Source organism: Bufo gargarizans, chromosome 8, assembly GCF_014858855.1.
Source record: "Bufo gargarizans isolate SCDJY-AF-19 chromosome 8, ASM1485885v1, whole genome shotgun sequence".
Taxonomy (NCBI): Eukaryota; Metazoa; Chordata; class Amphibia; order Anura; family Bufonidae; genus Bufo; species Bufo gargarizans.
Genome location: NC_058087.1, coordinates 76,413,241 through 76,431,476, shown reverse-complemented (window position 1 = coordinate 76,431,476; position 18,236 = coordinate 76,413,241). Strand labels below are relative to the sequence as shown.

The following is an 18,236-nucleotide window of genomic DNA, read 5'->3' as shown; positions in this document are numbered from 1 at the left end:
TGCATCAAATTTATCACAGTCTGGTGCAGTTTGACTACTGACATGAAGTTGGAAACTTTTCTGTAACTTACACCAATTTATGGTTGGTGCAGCTAATATGGCGTATTTTAAAAGGTGTCTACATTGATTTGTACCAAAAAGAAGTGGTAACTTATGTTTGAATTGTGGTGCAACAATGACACTAAGTGTGCCCCCAATGGACAATTTAAAGGAAGACAGTTCATCTATCAGTATAGTCTTTGGAGTGAAACCAGAGTACATGGAAGAAACATATACAAACATAGGAAGAACATACAAAGTCTATGCAGATATACAAACATAGAAAGAACTGCAAATCTATGCAGATGTTGCACGTTTATTTGGACCCAGGACCCGAGCACTGCAACACAGCAGCGTTAACCAATGAGCCACAATGCCTTATAGCCATTTTATAAGCTATACTCAATGTTAGGAAGCAGTCAATACACTCAGGACTCTAAGAATTAAAATGTACAAAATATTGCAAATAGAAACCACTGAACTGTGGTTCACTGTCTAAAAAGGGGCAAAATAAAATCATCTTAGTAATATAACACTATTATGGTCCAGTACAGAAAGGAGCTTAATGATGTGGGGCAGACTTACTTATACTAATACTCAGTCTAATCTAAAAGTGGAAAGTCATAGGGTACTTTCACACTAGCGTTATTCTTTTTCGGTATTGAAATCCTGTAAAGGGTCTCAATACTGGGAAAAAACGCATCAGTTTTGTCCTAATGCATTCTGAATGGAAAGCAATCCGTTCAGTATGCATCAGGATGTCTTCCGTTCCGTCCCTCGTACGTTATTTGACCGGACAAAATACTGCAGCATGCTGAGGTATTTTTTCCTGCCAAAATCCTGGAACAATACCACACTTGCTGGATCCGGCATTAAATTTGATAGAGATGTATCTGGTTTTCTGGTCTGCGCATGCGCTGGGACATAGGAGAAGCTATTTTTGCTTTTGATCTTTAAATACCAGATCCGGTATTCTGGATGATACCAGATAAGACTGATCCGGTATTTCACCGGATCCGTCTAACGGATTTGGAAAAAAAGGCTTTCCGTTTGTACACGGCTTGCCGGATCCGGCAGGCAGTTTTGTTGCTGTAACTACCTGCCGGACTCAAAAAACACTAGTGTGAAAGTACCCTTAGAATGTGCCAGATTTATCACATTGACTGATGCTGGATAATAAATCTGGTGCACCTTTAGACTGTATACTTTTGGTACATCTTAAGCCCACCGCTTTCCCAGCAGGTCACACTCCTTTTAGTGGGTCATATCTCTTTCTCATATACGGTAAGTTAGAAAGGGGCTCTACAAACCCTGAAAATGCAAAATGGGCCTGAATTCTGATTGGTAAATCTCCTCCGCTGTGTTTTTATTGAATTCATACAGTATACAGTGAGCTCTGAAGCCTCCTCTAATGGAGGCTGCTGGAAGAGAGAAAGCAGCCACTAAGGCTAATATTCCTGATCCAATGGAAGTCTACGCAGATTTCTTCTACGCTAAAGACTAACATGTTTTGGATAAACAACATTTGTAAGACTACAGAAATAAAATTGCCTCAAATTTACAAAAGGAACCATAAACCCTAACTTGCCATCTAGCTTGCATCTCCATTACTTTTTCAGCAAATGTTATTTTCATTATCCTTTACTAATCTGTAGACATTACCCAGTGACAGCATGCCTGACTCCAATTTGTTCCCTGCATGGAATGGCAGTCACCACAACAGAAGGAATAGGAAATTCAGTCACAAGGCTGCATCCAGTCCAGGTAACCTTGGTCACTGTTGGCCCTGTGATGTACAGTATGTTAGAATGTTATGATAACTAGAGGATGCTGATTTTGGCATAGCTAAGCAACCCTGAATTGGACCTTGGAGCTACCGTAGAGCAAATCTGGACAACATACACTCACTCAGAGATAGCCAAGTACAGTGCTCTGCTATTTCCGGCAATCCTATAAAGAATCAATGGAGCGGCGGGGTGCATGTTCGACCTGCTGCTCCATCAGATCAGGGCAATGGGACCCCTGTTGGGTGGGAGTTCCAGCAGTCAGAACCCCAGCAAGCAGTTAGTTATCCCCTATCCTGTGGATATGCAAACTTGGCCTAATACCTTTAATGCTCTTGTTGTTTTGCAATTTATTTCACGGCTATGTTCACATCGCTGTAGTAAACTATTTTTTGCGTGTGCCAGAATAGTGTTCTTTACAAGGCCAAGTATACATCACTGTCACCTATTTTTTGCTGTATAGAAAAGATTGTGGCATATACACTTATGAGCAATGTTGACTTGTAAAGCCAACTTGGTTTGCAAGCTTTAAACTGCAAGCAGGAGTGCACCACCAATGAGGCCAGGTGAGGCGATCGCCTCAGGCAGCACCAGGAAGGGGCAAGAGGGGGAGCAGCAGAAGGGCCATAGGCAATGAGTGCTTTCATTGTGGAAAAGGGTTAGGTTAAGAAATTGGCAGGGGGGGGGGGGGCACTATTTCAGTTTTCGCCTCAGGCAGCAGAAAGGCTAGGTGCCTTCTTGACTGCAAGGCTAGGCAGATCCTGTACTCCATTGAGATTATTAATGATCCATTACATTTCTTTCCAGTGCTGCCACTAACATCTGGATTTATCTTCACTCTTTAGGAGAGGTTAGCTAAAGCTCATGGTTCACAGTGTGGGTTCTGTAGTCCTGGGATGGTGATGTCCATGTATTCTTTACTGAGAAATAATCCAGAGCCCACCATTCAAGAGATCATGGCTTACTTATCTGGTAGGTAGTCCAAAGCCCACCATTAAAGAGATTATGATTTACCTGTCTGGTAAGTAGTCTAAGTTAAACTTATTATATAGCCTCATCTAATACCATTGAAGCCATTGTTCTTTAATGTGGCACTTTAATTTAGCAATAGAGGTTGTCAAGAAGCTGAAATATGAAATAAGAAGAGGAATGAAGGATCTGCGTTGTTAAAATCCAGCATGCCTTATTCTTTCAGACCGTCAGGCTGCTTGCATACTCATTAGATCATTGGTCAATCTCACCAAATTGGTAGGTTCAGCTGACGTCTATGGATGGTCAGCTTTAAAGCATACAAAGCTACTCCATGTGATGCTTAGATGGTGGCATTTTACATTTGAGCCTCAGAAACGCCAAGCTTCCTTTAAGGAGATAAGCTACAAGTTTAGCTCCTATGGAAGGAACATCATATCCATATGAACTATTGATGTGTTACATTCTGACATCAAGCAAACAGTAGTGCTACCTTTGGAGAATGCAGTACACTTGTTGCATTGAGTCCTCTGCTTACCATTCTATAAATTAATATCACATATGAACATCTAAGGATGGTCTATAATTATTTCTCTTGCAATAGGAAACCTGTGTAGGTGCACTGGATACAGGCCCATTTTGGATGGTTTTAGGACATTTGATAAGGTTAGTGAACTAATATATTACAGTATGCATGCTTTAGTTTCCAGTACCTCTTCATCTCTGCTTAATGGACTGTGTTTTTTTTTTCAGAATTGCTGTAAAAGTGATGAAGAAAATATGCTGCCTGAGATGACGGTATAGTATAGCGCTTTCTTTTTTTCCTCTTTTCGGGTAGCCTTTTACATTTTTAGCAAAATTAGCAATGCAATTTAAATGTAATTTTTGGTGTAGTAATCTAAATATGTAATTCTCTCAATTCTAGAATCGTATTTATTCTGCCATTTAGACTCTTCCAGCCTTCCAACTGGATTAATACTTGGCTGAGTCTCTTAGTTTTGCTGCAATGCACTAGCCAGAAAAGGCCTATGTATACAGTGGAGGAAATAATTATTTGACCCCTCACTGATTTTGTAAGTTTGTCCAATGACAAAGAAATGAAAAGTCTCAGAACAGTATCATTTCAATGGTAGGTTTATTGTAACAGTGGCAGATAGCACATCAAAAGGAAAATCGAAAAAATAACTTTAAATAAAAGATAGCAACTGATTTGCATTTCATTGAGTGAAATAAGTATTTGAACCCCTACCAACCATTAAGAGTTCTGGCTCCCACAGAGTGGTTAGACACTTCTACTCAATTAGTCACCCTCATTAAGGACACCTGTCTTAACTAGTCACCTGTATAAAAGACACCTGTCCACAGAATCAATCAATCAAGCAGACTCCAAACTCTCCAACATGGGAAAGACCAAAGAGCTGTCCAAGGATGTCAGAGACAAAATTGTAGACCTGCACAAGGCTGGAATGGGCTAAAAAACCATTAGCAAGAAGCTGGGAGAGAAGGTGACAACTGTTGGTGCGATTGTTCGAAAATGGAAGGAGCACAAAATGACCATCAATCGACCTCGCTCTGGGGCTCCACGCAAGATCTCACCTCGTGGGGTGTCAATGGTTCTGAGAAAGGTGAAAAAGCATCCTAGAACTACACGGGAGTAGTTAGTTAATGACCTCAAATTAGCAGGGACCACAGTCACCAAGAAAACCATTGGAAACACATTACACCGCAATGGATTAAAATCCTGCAGGGCTCGCAAGGTCCCCCTGCTCAGGAAGGCACATGTGCAGGCCCGTCTGAAGTTTGCCAATGAACACCTGAATGATTCAGAGAGTGACTGGGAGAAGGTGCTGTGTTTGGAGGAAGAAAAATGCTGCCTATGACCCCCAAAACACCGTCCCCACCGTCAAGCATGGGGGTGGAAACATTTTGCTTTGGGGGTGTTTTTCTGCTAAGGGCACAGGACAACTTATTCGCATAAACGGGAAAATGGACGGAGCCATGTATCGTGAAATCCTGAGCGACAACCTCCTTCCCTCTGCCAGGAAACTGAAAATGGGTCGTGGATGGGTGTTCCAGCACGACAATGACCCAAAACATACAGCAAAGGCAACAAAGGAGTGGCTCAAGAAGAAGCACATTAAGGTCATGGAGTGGCCTAGTCAGTCTCCGGACCTTAATCCAATCGAAAACCTATGGAGGGAGCTCAAGCTCAGAGTTGCACAGAGACAGCCTCGAAACCTTAGGGATTTAGAGATGATCTGCAAAGAGGAGTGGACCAACATTCCTCCTAAAATGTGCGCAAACTTGGTCATCAATTACAAGAAACGTTTGACCTCTGTGCTTGCAAACAAGGGTTTTTCCACCAAGTATTAAGTCTTTTTTTGTTAGAGGGTTCAAATACTTATTTCACTCAATGAAATGCAAATCAGTTGCTATCTTTTATTTAAAGTTATTTTTTCGATTTTCCTTTTGATGTGCTATCTGCCACTGTTACAATAAACCTACCATTGAAATGATACTGTTCTGAGACTTTTCATTTCTTTGTCATTGGACAAACTTACAAAATCAGTGAGGGGTCAAATAATTATTTCCTCCACTGTATATGACTGAAAGGGAAGTTATGAATTATTATTCACAGTTAATTATCTGTTTATTAGTTCACTTTTTTATGGGGGGAGCAAGTTAGTTTGCATAAACCAATCCAGATGCATATTCACACATTGCACAGTAGACATTTTTGAAAAGGAAACCACTGTGAGAGCTTTTTATTTTTGTTCTTTTTTAGATGGCAGTTCATAACAATGCGTAACAATTCATTAATAAATGTAAAACTATAATAATTTACAATTTACATGTTTACATATTTGTTTAAACAGTCACCTAAACTCTTCAATGAGCAGGACCTTTTGCCACTGGATTCGACACAAGAACTTATCTTTCCACCTGAGCTGATGGTGAGTGCAGAATCCTGGCTTGCTCTAATAATGCAGGAGACAACACAGACCGTACTCCGCACTCACTCTTCAGGACTCTTTGCATGTTATGTTAGTTGGCATTGCAGGCTGCACTCAACATATAAATAATAGCAAGCATCAAGTGCATGTGATAAAGAGCTGGTGGCTGTTGCACCTAAGGTACTACAGCTCCATAGGGGTATATCTGGGGGGTGTTTCAGTTTATGCCTTGAATACTGGGCACCAATAAGTGTCTCTACCTTTTTCAGGGTACTTGATTACAGGGGTAAGGCAGCACGGGTGCACACTTGAATTTCAGAATAATTTATTTTATAAATATATTATCTATAATTTTTTTTTTTATTAATCTACCAAAATTCTGTGCTTATGAATTTCTTAGGCCTCTTTCACATATAAATTGTGTTTGCCTTTATAAAATGCCTGAAAAAACACCAGAAAAAAACCCAGCCTTAATATATCTTTATAGTGGTTTCAGCATCCTCTAGATAGATGTGGAAGAAGCAGGGGCATGTATGCCTATGTGTATCACAAAAATGACTTTGATATTTGAGGATGGCCATAGCACTTTTAGACCAGAACTATTTTTCTCTTTTGGTCTTTTTCTAGTGGTCATATTTTTTTTTTTGTCAATGTAGCCATATGAGGCTTTTTCAGACAAGTTGCACTGTATATAGGTGCATTTTTTGGTACATATATAATAGCGTTTTATTTATATGGCACCTACAGTACATAAAACCAAAGCGTCATACAGCTACATTGACCAAAAAATAAAAACATTATGACCATGACCACCAGACCAAGGAGAAAAAATTGCTCTAGTCTTGAATGCACATGTATGGTATGTCTATGGAGGCAAAAGCAGCATTGAATGGACACCTCTAGTGCCACTTCTAGGAATAAAACAGGATTGACAAATAAAATTCTATTAGATCCATCTGATTCTTTCAAAGAACGGAATAGAGTAGGGGATACCATAATGCTGCATGATATATATCAGCATCTACATAGAAGCTTTGAAAAATCTTTGTGCTGGTCCGATTCTGAATTCTTCAATGTAATTTCTTCATTTGAAGTGATCATGCACTGTGTGTACTGAACATTTAAGGGCACAGAAGTGGATTTTCTCCCACGGCATTTTTTTGAACGTCTGTTATCTGGTAAAGCAATCTAATTCTAGGAACACCCAGAATGGTTCAGTACAGGGTGTGTTCCTATTTTAATTTAGTGCACTCATCAGGTTTGTCAACTTTCTTCTGTTGTTATCTCAATGTAGGGCGTGTGTCATCAGAAATTTACTTATTTAAATCAAATTTTAAAAAAACCTGCAGTCTTTGCACTGGCCACCAAAATGAATGCCTCAGACAGATGCCATAGTGTGGCATCCATGACCTTAGGTTAAAGTTAAAAAAATAACAACAAAAAAGTTTAACATATGTATTTTGCTGGACTCTGCAGGATGGAAAACAGTAGTATAGTATGGTTTTACATTCCTTTTTTTCCCAACGTATATGTTAAACATTGGAAAAAAGCTGATGTGAACAGTCCCTAACACCGCAGTGCCAAGGAGCCCAGGTTGGCCTGGGATAGCCGGCTTCCCCTTCCCATGGTGTTTTTTTTTTTCTTTTGGGGTCTTTTCCTCATTTCCTTGTCAGGGCTAAAGAGGGCATAACAGCTGATGTACGAGGACAGAGAGTCTCCACCATTGGGATTCGTCCCAGGGCTTAGGGGCACGATAGGATGATACTTAGGGTACGTTTTCTCCCTTCCCCAGTGACCCTGAGCTCGTTCTTCACTATATCTTGTAATTTACTTTTTATCTTTAAATGATTGATTGGCATTGTATCCTAATCATAGTTTGGGCATTAGGTTTTAAGAATTATCATTAAATATTGTAATTTTAAGGGTCTTTTCTTTTTTGTGGATTTAAATTTTGATTTATTAAGACTCATGCATCCTTTTGAATACTCTATATATACGTAAATGAACAATCCCTAAGCCTAATAATAGTCATCACTTCTTGTTCTGTACAGATCACTTTTCAGCAGTTATTTCATTATAATCACAGGAAGAATTAAACGACAGATATCACCTACATACAGATAATGGAAGATTTAGGACAGGCCAGTACCACCCGCACCCGGGAGTGTCCAAATCCAACTCAGATTCGGAACTGTTGCCAACAGTTCCGAATTTGCAGGGACTGTCCCTAATTTTCAGAGACAGTCCCAGCATATTTTGGATTTGGACACTCCCAGGTGGGACTGGAAGGTCCCAAATTTACCAACTACAATCAGGGGCGTAGCCATGGGCCCTGGTGCAAGAGTTCAGCTTGTGCCCCCCTTCCCTCAGAATGGAACCCCCCCATGCCTAATTCTTGACCTAACCTCTTCACTCCAGCCAGAGGTGTAACTTGACCTGCATGTAATTTCTGTCTTTCTATAATACAGGTTTCTTCTTATGTGGCACAAGGGTCTTTGGGCTCCCTCATGCTCCTGGGCCCGGTAGAGACTGCTACCTCTGCACCCCCTATAGCAGTGATGGCTAACCTTGGCACGCCAGCTGTGGTGAAACTACGACTCCCAGCATGCTCCATTTATTTCTACAGAGTTCTGAGAGCAGCCAAGCAAGGGGGGCATCTTGGGAGTTGTAGTTATACCACAGCTGGAGTGCCAAGGTTAGCCATCACTGCCCTATAGCTACACCCCAACTACAATGTTAGTAAATATGTAATATTTGATGGCCACAGCTTACTTGTACTATGACCTCTACACAGGGCACAGAGCATGCCTAGAAAACTCTCCCATAGAAGTCAATGAGTTTCCCTCCTGACAATTTGTCTATGGTTCATGGTGGCTACGGTATAACATATCTCTAAATGCTTTTAACAGCTCAGGAACAATGGCTGCCCCCATAATCACATTCAAGAAATAAAATGCAAAAAAAATACTATGAAAAAATAAAAACAAATTTGAAAAAATGATATATTTGATTTTAACTGGCAGAAGAAAATTGTAGGTGACATTCCCTTTAACAAACCAAAAATATAGAGAAATTGTAAATTACTGTAAATATGAATAAAAAGATAAAGAATAGCTTTTCTGCTGAGAATATTAATATGAATACAGTTGCAGCATTTGCTGCGAACTGTTAAATGATGGTAATTACATTCACAGTCAGCGGCATAGCTACTGTCACAGCCATGCCCAAAACAAAAAATCCACCTTGGGGAACCCCAAATAAAAATCTAATGCAAAGTATTTCTGCACAAGCTTAGGGGATGGTTAAACTAGTAATGCTTTCAATAATTACAATGATTTGAATTCTGTCTTAATCAGTTGATGCTCAATAACCCAAAGAAAATGATGACTTTTCATGGAGAGAGAATTACTTGGTATTCACCTTCAACACTTGGAGAACTTCTCGAATTAAAGAAGAAATTTCCTAAAGCTCCTCTTGTAGTTGGTAACACCACTGTTGGTAAGACGGGAGAATTACGATGTATCTGTTATCATAGAAAAATGTAAATGCTCACAGTCACAAAGCAAAGCACAGAAGCATTTAATATACATCCATATGCAGTACAAAATTAAAATGGTGTTTTACAAATTACTGTTGTAATATTTAGATACTTTTAGTATAAAGTATATATTCTCTATTACGATTACTATATTATTAGTATTATTAGTAAACTATTATGGTTTTAGTACTTGAAGATGTGGTAGTAAATTGTGGTCCAGCTGCTATAATCCCATTAGTAACCATTGGTTCTAGAAGTTAAAGAGGGCTTGTCCCCTTCCTGACATGTCTATTTCAGTAACTACTTGCATTCCCCATGTAATAATCCAGAATGATCTTTTCTTACAACTATACGTTTATGCATGAACTGCCAACTGGGTGTAACCAGTTTGTTGTATGTCTCAGGACAATCTGCCACTATCAGCACTGATTGGAAAGTCTCTGGGAAGGTATACTCCCCAACTAGTAACAGCCAACTGGCAATTTATTAATAAACTTCTAGTAGGAATATTAGAGAACACAGAAACAGAAAAAAGGATTCATTATAGCCAAAAATTCAAAAATACACAATTCTTTATTAACACAAAATTTTTATAAAAATATTAAAAAGATGAATCACAGCAACGAGAAAAATACAGCTATCCCGAGAGCTAATTGCATGTGTAAATAATATACATTATATGGGAAAACAATATATGTAAAATGCCTCCTTATATAATGATAGTATAGAAAGCAGACTACCGTTAGTACAATGACATAGAACTATAGTCTAGATATGTATAGATCCCAAGTATACGGAAACAATATGGATGTGTCTCAACAAAACATATTTGCAATATAAAGCAGATGCTGATAACAAAAGTAACTAACTGGAGACACACGTGCATTTCACCAGCACCTTCGTCTGGGGGCCGCAATGTGAAGGTGCCGCTGAAACGAGCGTTGGGGTCTTCATACTATGGGTAGGTCATAGATGTGTATCTCTATATTACTTATGGGTTGATTTAATTGCTTCTCCTTTTTTTATGTCTTTCCAGTTAGTAACATTTGTTATACTACAAACATATTTTGTTGAGACACGAAGGTGCTGGTGAAATGCACGTGTGTCTCCAGTTAGTTACTTTTGTTATCAGCATCTGCTTTATATTGCAAATATGTTTTGTTGAGACACATCCATATTGTTTCTGTATACTTGGGATCTATACATATCTAGAATATAGTTCTATGTCATTGCACTAGCAACCATCTGCTTTCTATACTATTATTATACACTCACCTAAAGAATTATTAGGAACACCTGTTCTATTTCTCATTAATGCGATTATCTAGTCAACCAATCACATGGCAGTTGCTTCAATGCATGTAGGGTTGTGGTCCTGGTCAAGACAATCTCCTGAACTCCAAACTAAATGTCAGAATGGGAAAGAAAAGTGATTTAAGCAATTTTGAGCGTGGCATGGTTGTTGGTGCCAGACGGGCCGGTCTGAGTATTTCACAATCTGCTCAGTTACTGGGATTTTCATACACAACCATTTCTAGGGTTTACAAAGAATGGTGTGAAAAGGGAAAAACATTCAGTATGCGGCAGTCCTGTGGGTGAAAATGCCTTGTTGATGCTAGAGGTCAGGGGAGAATGGGCCGACTGATTCAAGCTGATAGAAGAGCAACGTTGACTGAAATAACCACTCGTTACAACCGAGGTATGCAGCAAAGCATTTGTGAAGCCACAACACGCACAACCTTGAGGCGGATGGGCTACAACAGCAGAAGACCACACCGGGTACCACTCATCTCCACTACAAATAGGAAAAAGAGGCTACAATTTGCACGAGCTCACCAAAATTGGACTGTTGAAGACTGGAAAAATGTTGCCTGGTCTGATGAGTCTCGATTTCTGTTGAGACATTCAAATGGTAGAGTCCAAATTTGGCGTAAACAGAATGAGAACATGTATCCATCATGCCTTGTTACCACTGTGCAGGCTGGTGGTGGTGGTGGTGGTGTAATGGTGTGGGGGATATTTTCTGGGCACACTTTAGGCCCCTTAGTGCCAATTGGCCATCGTTTAAATGCCACGGGCTACCTGAGCATTGTTTCTGACCATGTCCATCCCTTCATGACCACCATGTACCCATCCTCTGATGGCTACTTCCAGCAGAATAATGTACCATGTCACAAAGCTCGAATAATTTCAAATTGGTTTCTTGAACATGACAATGAGTTCACTGTACTAAAATGGCCCCCACAGTCACCAGATCTTAACCCAATAGAGCATCTTTGGGATGTGGTGGAAAGGGAGCTTCGTGCCCTGGATGTGCAGCCCTTAAATCTCCATTAACTGCAAGATGCTATCCTATCAATATGGGCCAACATTTCTAAAGAATGCTATCAGCACCTTGTTAAATCAATGCCACGTAGAATTAAGGCAGTTCTGAAGGCAAAAGGGGGTCCAACACCGTATTAGTATGGTGTTCCTAATAATTCTTTAGGTGAGTGTATATGGAAGTATTTTACATATTTATTTACCCAGATAATGTATATTATTTACACATGCAATTAGCTCTCAGGATAGCCACATTTTTCTTGTTGGTGTGATTCATCTTTTCAATGTTTTTATAAAATTTTTGTGTAAAGGAAGAATTTAGTATTTTTTGCATTTTTGGCTATATTGACTCCTTTTTTTCTGTTTAGTTTCAAAAGGTATTTATTGGATTATAAAACAATGAACGACGGCAACATACTGCCAATGCACCCCACACAAGGGGATCATACACAAAAGATGAAAACAGGAAATAATAAACAACAAAGATCAGTACCAATGATCTAATATCTAGTCAAATATACAGACGCACTATAGTCAGACAAAGCAGATATATTATGACTTTGTATGATTTCAACACTTATTACAGCTGAACATAATAGTCTAAATCTGGAACGGCATAGTACGATATCCAGGGAGACCATATTTTTTCAAAGTGCATTACCCTATCCATACAAATGGCTGTAAGTTTTTCATAGAGCATTATTTTATTGATCCGCCTAATGAAGCAGAGGGTTGATTGTCTCCACAGTTGTGCTATATGAATACGAGCTGCCATGAGGATCTTTTTTTCTGTTTATGTGTTATTTAGAATACAAGTCAGCTCGTTATTTGAGGAAATTCAATCATGGGTACCCTGTCAAGGGGTATTATTTGGATTTTTTTTACCCACATCTGTGAACCTTCCTGATTATTAGGGTTATTAGAGCAATGCCATGACATAGAATCATAAGAATAAATGCTCTAGAATGGTCATTTATTAGGGAATACAATTATTAACCAAATGACAGGTTCCCTTTAAGCTGGTGACGGGTTCTCTGTAATATGATAATACCCTGTATACTCAAGTACATTGCTTGTTTTCCCAGGTAGACAGATGAAGTTGGAGGGTGTTACTAATCCTGTAATCATCTCACCACTGAGAATCATACAGTTACATGCTATTTCTACTAATGATCAAGGTGATTACATTTCTGTTATCTTTATTATTTTCAGTTATTTAGCAAACTTAGAAATGAATGATACAAATAAATAGGAGAAAATCTTTTCTTTCACTGTTTCCCAGTCTGCAGACACATGCCAGTGAGGAGCAGGGTGGGCATGGCTGAGTTCCTGGGGCACATATTTCTTTGTATATTTCCCAGTTTTTATTGTAAAATGAGATACAAAAGGGTCAAAGACAAAGAGGAGATGAACAAAGAGAAATACTGTTTTTAATACCTTTTTGTATTTTCTACTTTTAAGTAGTCTGTTATCAGGAAATGAGTTGTACACCAGACACAATGCCTGGTAGAGCTTGCTTACCATAATATAATCATACCTCTTACTCCCCAATCTCATTCTGCATAGCTGAAAAAAAATGCTGTTAATCCATATGTTAATGACCTATTAAGTGCACTAAGGGTTGGCCTGAGTCACACAGTGCACCCTAGCTCCACCACATTCCTTTGCCATCCTCTCCTTCTCATGGTCGATTGACAGGTCGATTGGCATCTTGCACAGAGGTTATAACAAATCGCACAAACATAAGATTCCAGGGCCAAGCAAGATGACGATGCAGAAGCCTTGCAGATAAAAGTGGCAGAGCTGGGGTGCACCTTGTGTCTTGAGCCTGCCCTTAGTGCACTTATTTTTCTGATGACACAAGACCTTTAAAGATCTAAAATTCTTAAAGTTTTAATTTTCTTTTTACACCAGAAATAGCAGCACTCGGCATTGGCTGTGTCAGGTATTGGAGTTCATGGCCATTTAAGTAAATGCAATACCAGGCAAAGACACAACCACTTTAATTATCGAATTACTTCTGGTCCTAGATGAAGCTGATCTGATTAGCTAAATATATTTGCTGTATGACTGGTAGATTCCCAAATCCATTTGACATTCTGCTTTTTTGAGAGAAAACAGATTTCCTTAGTTTCCAACTGTATTTCAAGTTAAAAAAAACAAACACAATTACTGGGGAATCAACAGAATACTTTCTTGGTGCCTTGTTATTCATCTCAGCTGCCACTATCTGTGCTCCTCTTCTACCGTATAAGATAGCCTCACTTCTTTTAAGACTAGCTGATGCACACTGTGCTTTTGGTTGTCCAAGCCACTCCCTACTGCCCTCTAATTGACCAATTGTGAACAGTGCTGGCCAAACCAAGAGCAGGCTGAACAAGCAGGAAGTGTCTTGGGCTACTGATGCATATCTGCACCTGAGAAGGTGAAAAGAAGAACGCCATGTAAGTGTTCTGTTCATTCCCCACTCAAAGGAAATGTGTCATCAGAAAATAACCTATTGTTTAAATCATGTTTTTAATGTTTAACATATTTTTGGTGACATTATTTTTTAATTCTCCATGTCAATATGTATCGTTAAACAAAAACATAAAATCCTGCAGTTTCCGCATTGACCGCTAACAATAATAGGCACCACTTCTTGGTCTGTACAGATCACTTTACTGCAGTTATCTACTTATCTATACACAGAGGTGACATAATTACAGGCAGAATTTGAATGACAGTTAAGAAAGGATCCAACATTCAAAATAGGTGATTGTCAAATCTTATCTATTCTTTCCTTGTACAATGACCTCTGCACAGGTCACAGAGCATGCCTAGAAAACTCTCCTATAGTAGTCAATGAGGTCTCCTCCTGACCATTGTGTCTATGGACCATGGGGCTGCCATAAAGCAATTTTCTTAATGCTTTCTAAATGTTGCTAGAAAAGCTCAGGCAAGATGGCCACCCCATCAAAAAATAAAAAAAAGAGATTAGAAAAAAGGATGATGGCATAAAAAAAATTTGGTGACACATTTCCTTTAATGTGAATATGCTTTCTTTCTTGAACTACAGGGTAGCTACAGTCAGGTCCATAACTATTGGGACATTGACACAATTCTAACATTTTTGGCTCTATACACCACCACAATGGATTTGAAATGAAACAAACAAGATGTGCTTTAACTGCAGACTGTCAGCTTTATTTTGAGGGTATTTACATCCAAATTAGGTGAATGGTGTAGGAATTACAACAGTTTGCATATGTGCCTCCCACTTGTTAAGGGACCAAAAGTAATGGGACATAATACTAATCATAAATCAAACTTTCACTTTTTAATGTTGCAAATCTTTTGCAGTCAATTACAGCCTGAAGTCTGGAACGCATAGACATCACCAGACGCTGGGTTTCATACCTGGTGATGCTCTGCCAGGCCTCTACTGCAACTGTCTTCAGTTCCTGCTTGTTCTTGGGACATTTTCCCTTCAGTTTTGTCTTCAGCAAGTGAAATGCATGCTCAATAGGATTCAGGTCAGGTGATTGACTTGGCCATTGCATAACATTCCACTTCTTTCCCTTAAAAAACTCTTTGGTTGCTTTTGCAGTATGCTTTGGGTCATTGTCCATCTGCACTGTGAAGCGCTGTCCAATGACGCATTTGGCTGAAGCATTTGGCTGAATATGAGCATTTAATATTGCCCGAAACACTTCAGAATTCATCCTGCTGCTTTTTTCAGCAGTCACATCATCAATAAATACAATAAATACAAGAGAACCAGTTCCATTGACAGCCATACATGCCCACGCCATGACACTACCAACACCATGCTTCACTGATGAGGTGGTATACTTAGGATCATGAGCAGTTCCTTTCCTTCTCCATACTCTTCTCTTCCCATCACTCTGGTACAAGTTGCCCTTGGTCTCATCTGTCCATAGGATGTTGTTCCAGAACTGTGAAGGCTTTTTTAGATGTTGTTTGGCAAACTCCAACCTGGCCTTCCTGTTTTTGAGGCTCACCAATGGTTTACATCTTGTGTATTCATCTGTATTCACTCTGGCGAAGTCTTCTCTTGATTGTTGACTTTGACACACATACACCTACCTCCTGGAGAGTGTTCTTGATCTGGCCAACTGTTGTGAAGGGTGTTTTCTTCACCAGGGAAATTATTTTTCGGTCATCCACCACAGTTGTTTTCTGTGGTCTTCCGCGTCTTTTGGTGTTGCTGAGCTCACTGGTGCGTTCCTTCTTTTTAAGAATGTTCCAAACAGTTGTTTTGGCCACGCCCAATGTTTTGGCTATCTCTCTGATGAGTTAGTTTTATTTTTTCAGCCTAATGCTGGCTTGCTTCACTGATAGTGACCGTTCTTTGGATCTCATCTTGAGAGTTGACAGCAACAGATTCCAAATGCAAATAGCACACTTGAAATGAACTTTGGCCTTTTATCTGCTCATTGTAATTGGGATAATGAGGGAATAATACACACACCTGGCCATGGAACAGCTGAGAAGCCAATTGTCCCATTACTTTTGGTCCCTTAAGAAGTGAGAGGCACATATGAAAACTGTTGTAATTCCTACACCGTTCACCTGATTTGGATGTAAATACCCTCAAATTAAAGCTGACAGTCTGCAATTAAAGCACATCTTGTTTGTTTCATTTCAAATCCATTGTGGTGGTATAGAGCCAAAAATGTTAGAATTGTGTTGATGTCCTAATATTTATGGACCTGACTGTAAATGTCTTTGCCAATTAAATGTCTTTATAAAAATAAAAAAAATACTATGCTTTTCTGTGTGTGAGTAGTGTTGGTGATGGAAGTCTATCTAAAAAGGTTCATAAATGGACTTTCTTTGCAGGACTCGTGACTGGAGGAGCAGTTGGCTTTTCTCAAGTTAAACAGCACTTCCAGGAGAATGTCTCTAAGTTACCACAAGAGATAACAGGTAGGAGTTCACGGCCATTTAAGTGAATGCAAAACCAGGCACAGACACAACCACCAATTACTTCTGGTCCATGAATATATTTGCTGTATCACTGGTAGATTCCCAAATCCATGTTACATTCTGCTTTTTTGAGAGAAAACTGATTTCCTTAAGCCTGTATTACATTGCCTGATTTTTCTGCAGATAATCGCTAATTCACATGCTTGTTAACGAACATCTGGCATGGTAATACCACACCAATTACACAACGAACGAGCAAACATTACTCAGTCTTCGGGCAATCCAAATCTCTTGACATGTTAAAAAAATATTGTTTCCAGATGGTAGATCGTGGTGTCTAATAACAATCTACTGCTGGAAAACCATTATATAGCATGGGGACAAGCGATGACATAGTGATCGCTCCTCCCCATGCTGCGGAGGAGATCGCTGCAAGATATAGCAGCAGTCTCCACGTCTCCACCGCTAGCAAGCAGGCAATTGCTGTAAGGTGAACTGGCTTTGGTAAAGAAAGAAAGAAAGTAAAAAAATAAATAAAAAAATCACATTAACTGGAGAATCAAGAGATTACTTTCTTGGTGCCCTCTTATTCACCTTCTCAGCTGCAGGTCTGCCAATACCTGGCCTCCTCTACTACCATCGAAGATAGCCGCATTTCTTCTAAGACTAGCAGATGCACACTGTGCATTTGGTGGTCCAAGGCACTCCCTGCTGCTCTTATATGAACAGTGCTGGCCAAACCAAGATATCATGGGCTACTGATGGATATCTGCAGCTGAGAAGATGAAAAGGAGATCACCATGTAAGTGTTCTGTTCATTCCCCACTTAAAGGAACTCTGTCATCAAAATATGACCTATTGTTTAAATCATAGTTAGATGTTTAACATGTCTTTAAATAATTTTGGTGATGTTATTTTTAATTTTCCATGTCAATATCTATAGTTAAATAAAAAACGGAGGTGATATCATTACAGGCAGGATTAGAATGACAGATAAGACAGGATCCACAATTCATAATAGGTGATTGTCAAAGATTATCAATTCTTTCCTTCTACACAACATTGTATATGTCTAGAAAACTCTCTGATAGAAGTCAGTAGAGTCCCTTCCAGGCCATTGTGCCTATGGACGTTGGACCATTTCTTAATGCTTTGTAAATGCTGTTAATACCAGTTCAGGCAAGGTGGCATCCCTTATAATCATGTTCAAGAAATAGAATTAAAAAAATCTGCAAACAGAAAAAAAAAAGAGGGTGTGTAGCTATCTGGTTTTAATTGGCAGAAAAAAAAATGTGGTGACACATTTCTTTTAATAAGAAGTTGCTTTCTTTAAGTACAGGGTAGTTTAATCTCTGTGCCAAAGAAATGTCTTTATAAAGATAAAAATAAAATGCTCTATTTTATTGTGTGTGTAGTGTTGGTCATGGAGGTCCATCTAAAAAGGTACATAAATAGACTTTCTTTGCAGGACTCGTGATTGGAGCAGCAGTTAGTCTGTCTCAAGTTAAAGAGCTCTTACAGGAGAATGTCTCTAAGTTACCACAAGAGAAAACAAAGTTATTTCAAAGTTTACTACAGCATCTAAGCACATTGGCTGGAGAACAGATCAGATGCATGGCGGTATGTATAATGATAATGTTATTACAATGGATGTCATATATCTAGACTTCTACAAAGCATTTGTATACAGTGCCACAT

General features: G+C 39.2%; 1 protein-coding gene across 1 annotated transcript in view; it reads left to right on the top strand.

The window, feature by feature from the left end:
• LOC122944374 (aldehyde oxidase 1-like) overlaps positions 1–18,236 on the top strand; it is a 183,561-nt gene that overhangs the window by 17,433 nt on the left and 147,892 nt on the right. Inside the window, exons 4-12 of the mRNA XM_044302568.1 lie at positions 1,695–1,803; positions 2,669–2,795; positions 3,397–3,458; positions 3,546–3,590; positions 5,669–5,746; positions 9,103–9,244; positions 12,692–12,784; positions 16,452–16,538; positions 18,007–18,158. Coding sequence (XP_044158503.1) covers positions 1,695–1,803; positions 2,669–2,795; positions 3,397–3,458; positions 3,546–3,590; positions 5,669–5,746; positions 9,103–9,244; positions 12,692–12,784; positions 16,452–16,538; positions 18,007–18,158 — 895 coding nt within the window. The remainder of the gene's footprint in view (positions 1–1,694; positions 1,804–2,668; positions 2,796–3,396; positions 3,459–3,545; positions 3,591–5,668; positions 5,747–9,102; positions 9,245–12,691; positions 12,785–16,451; positions 16,539–18,006; positions 18,159–18,236) is intronic.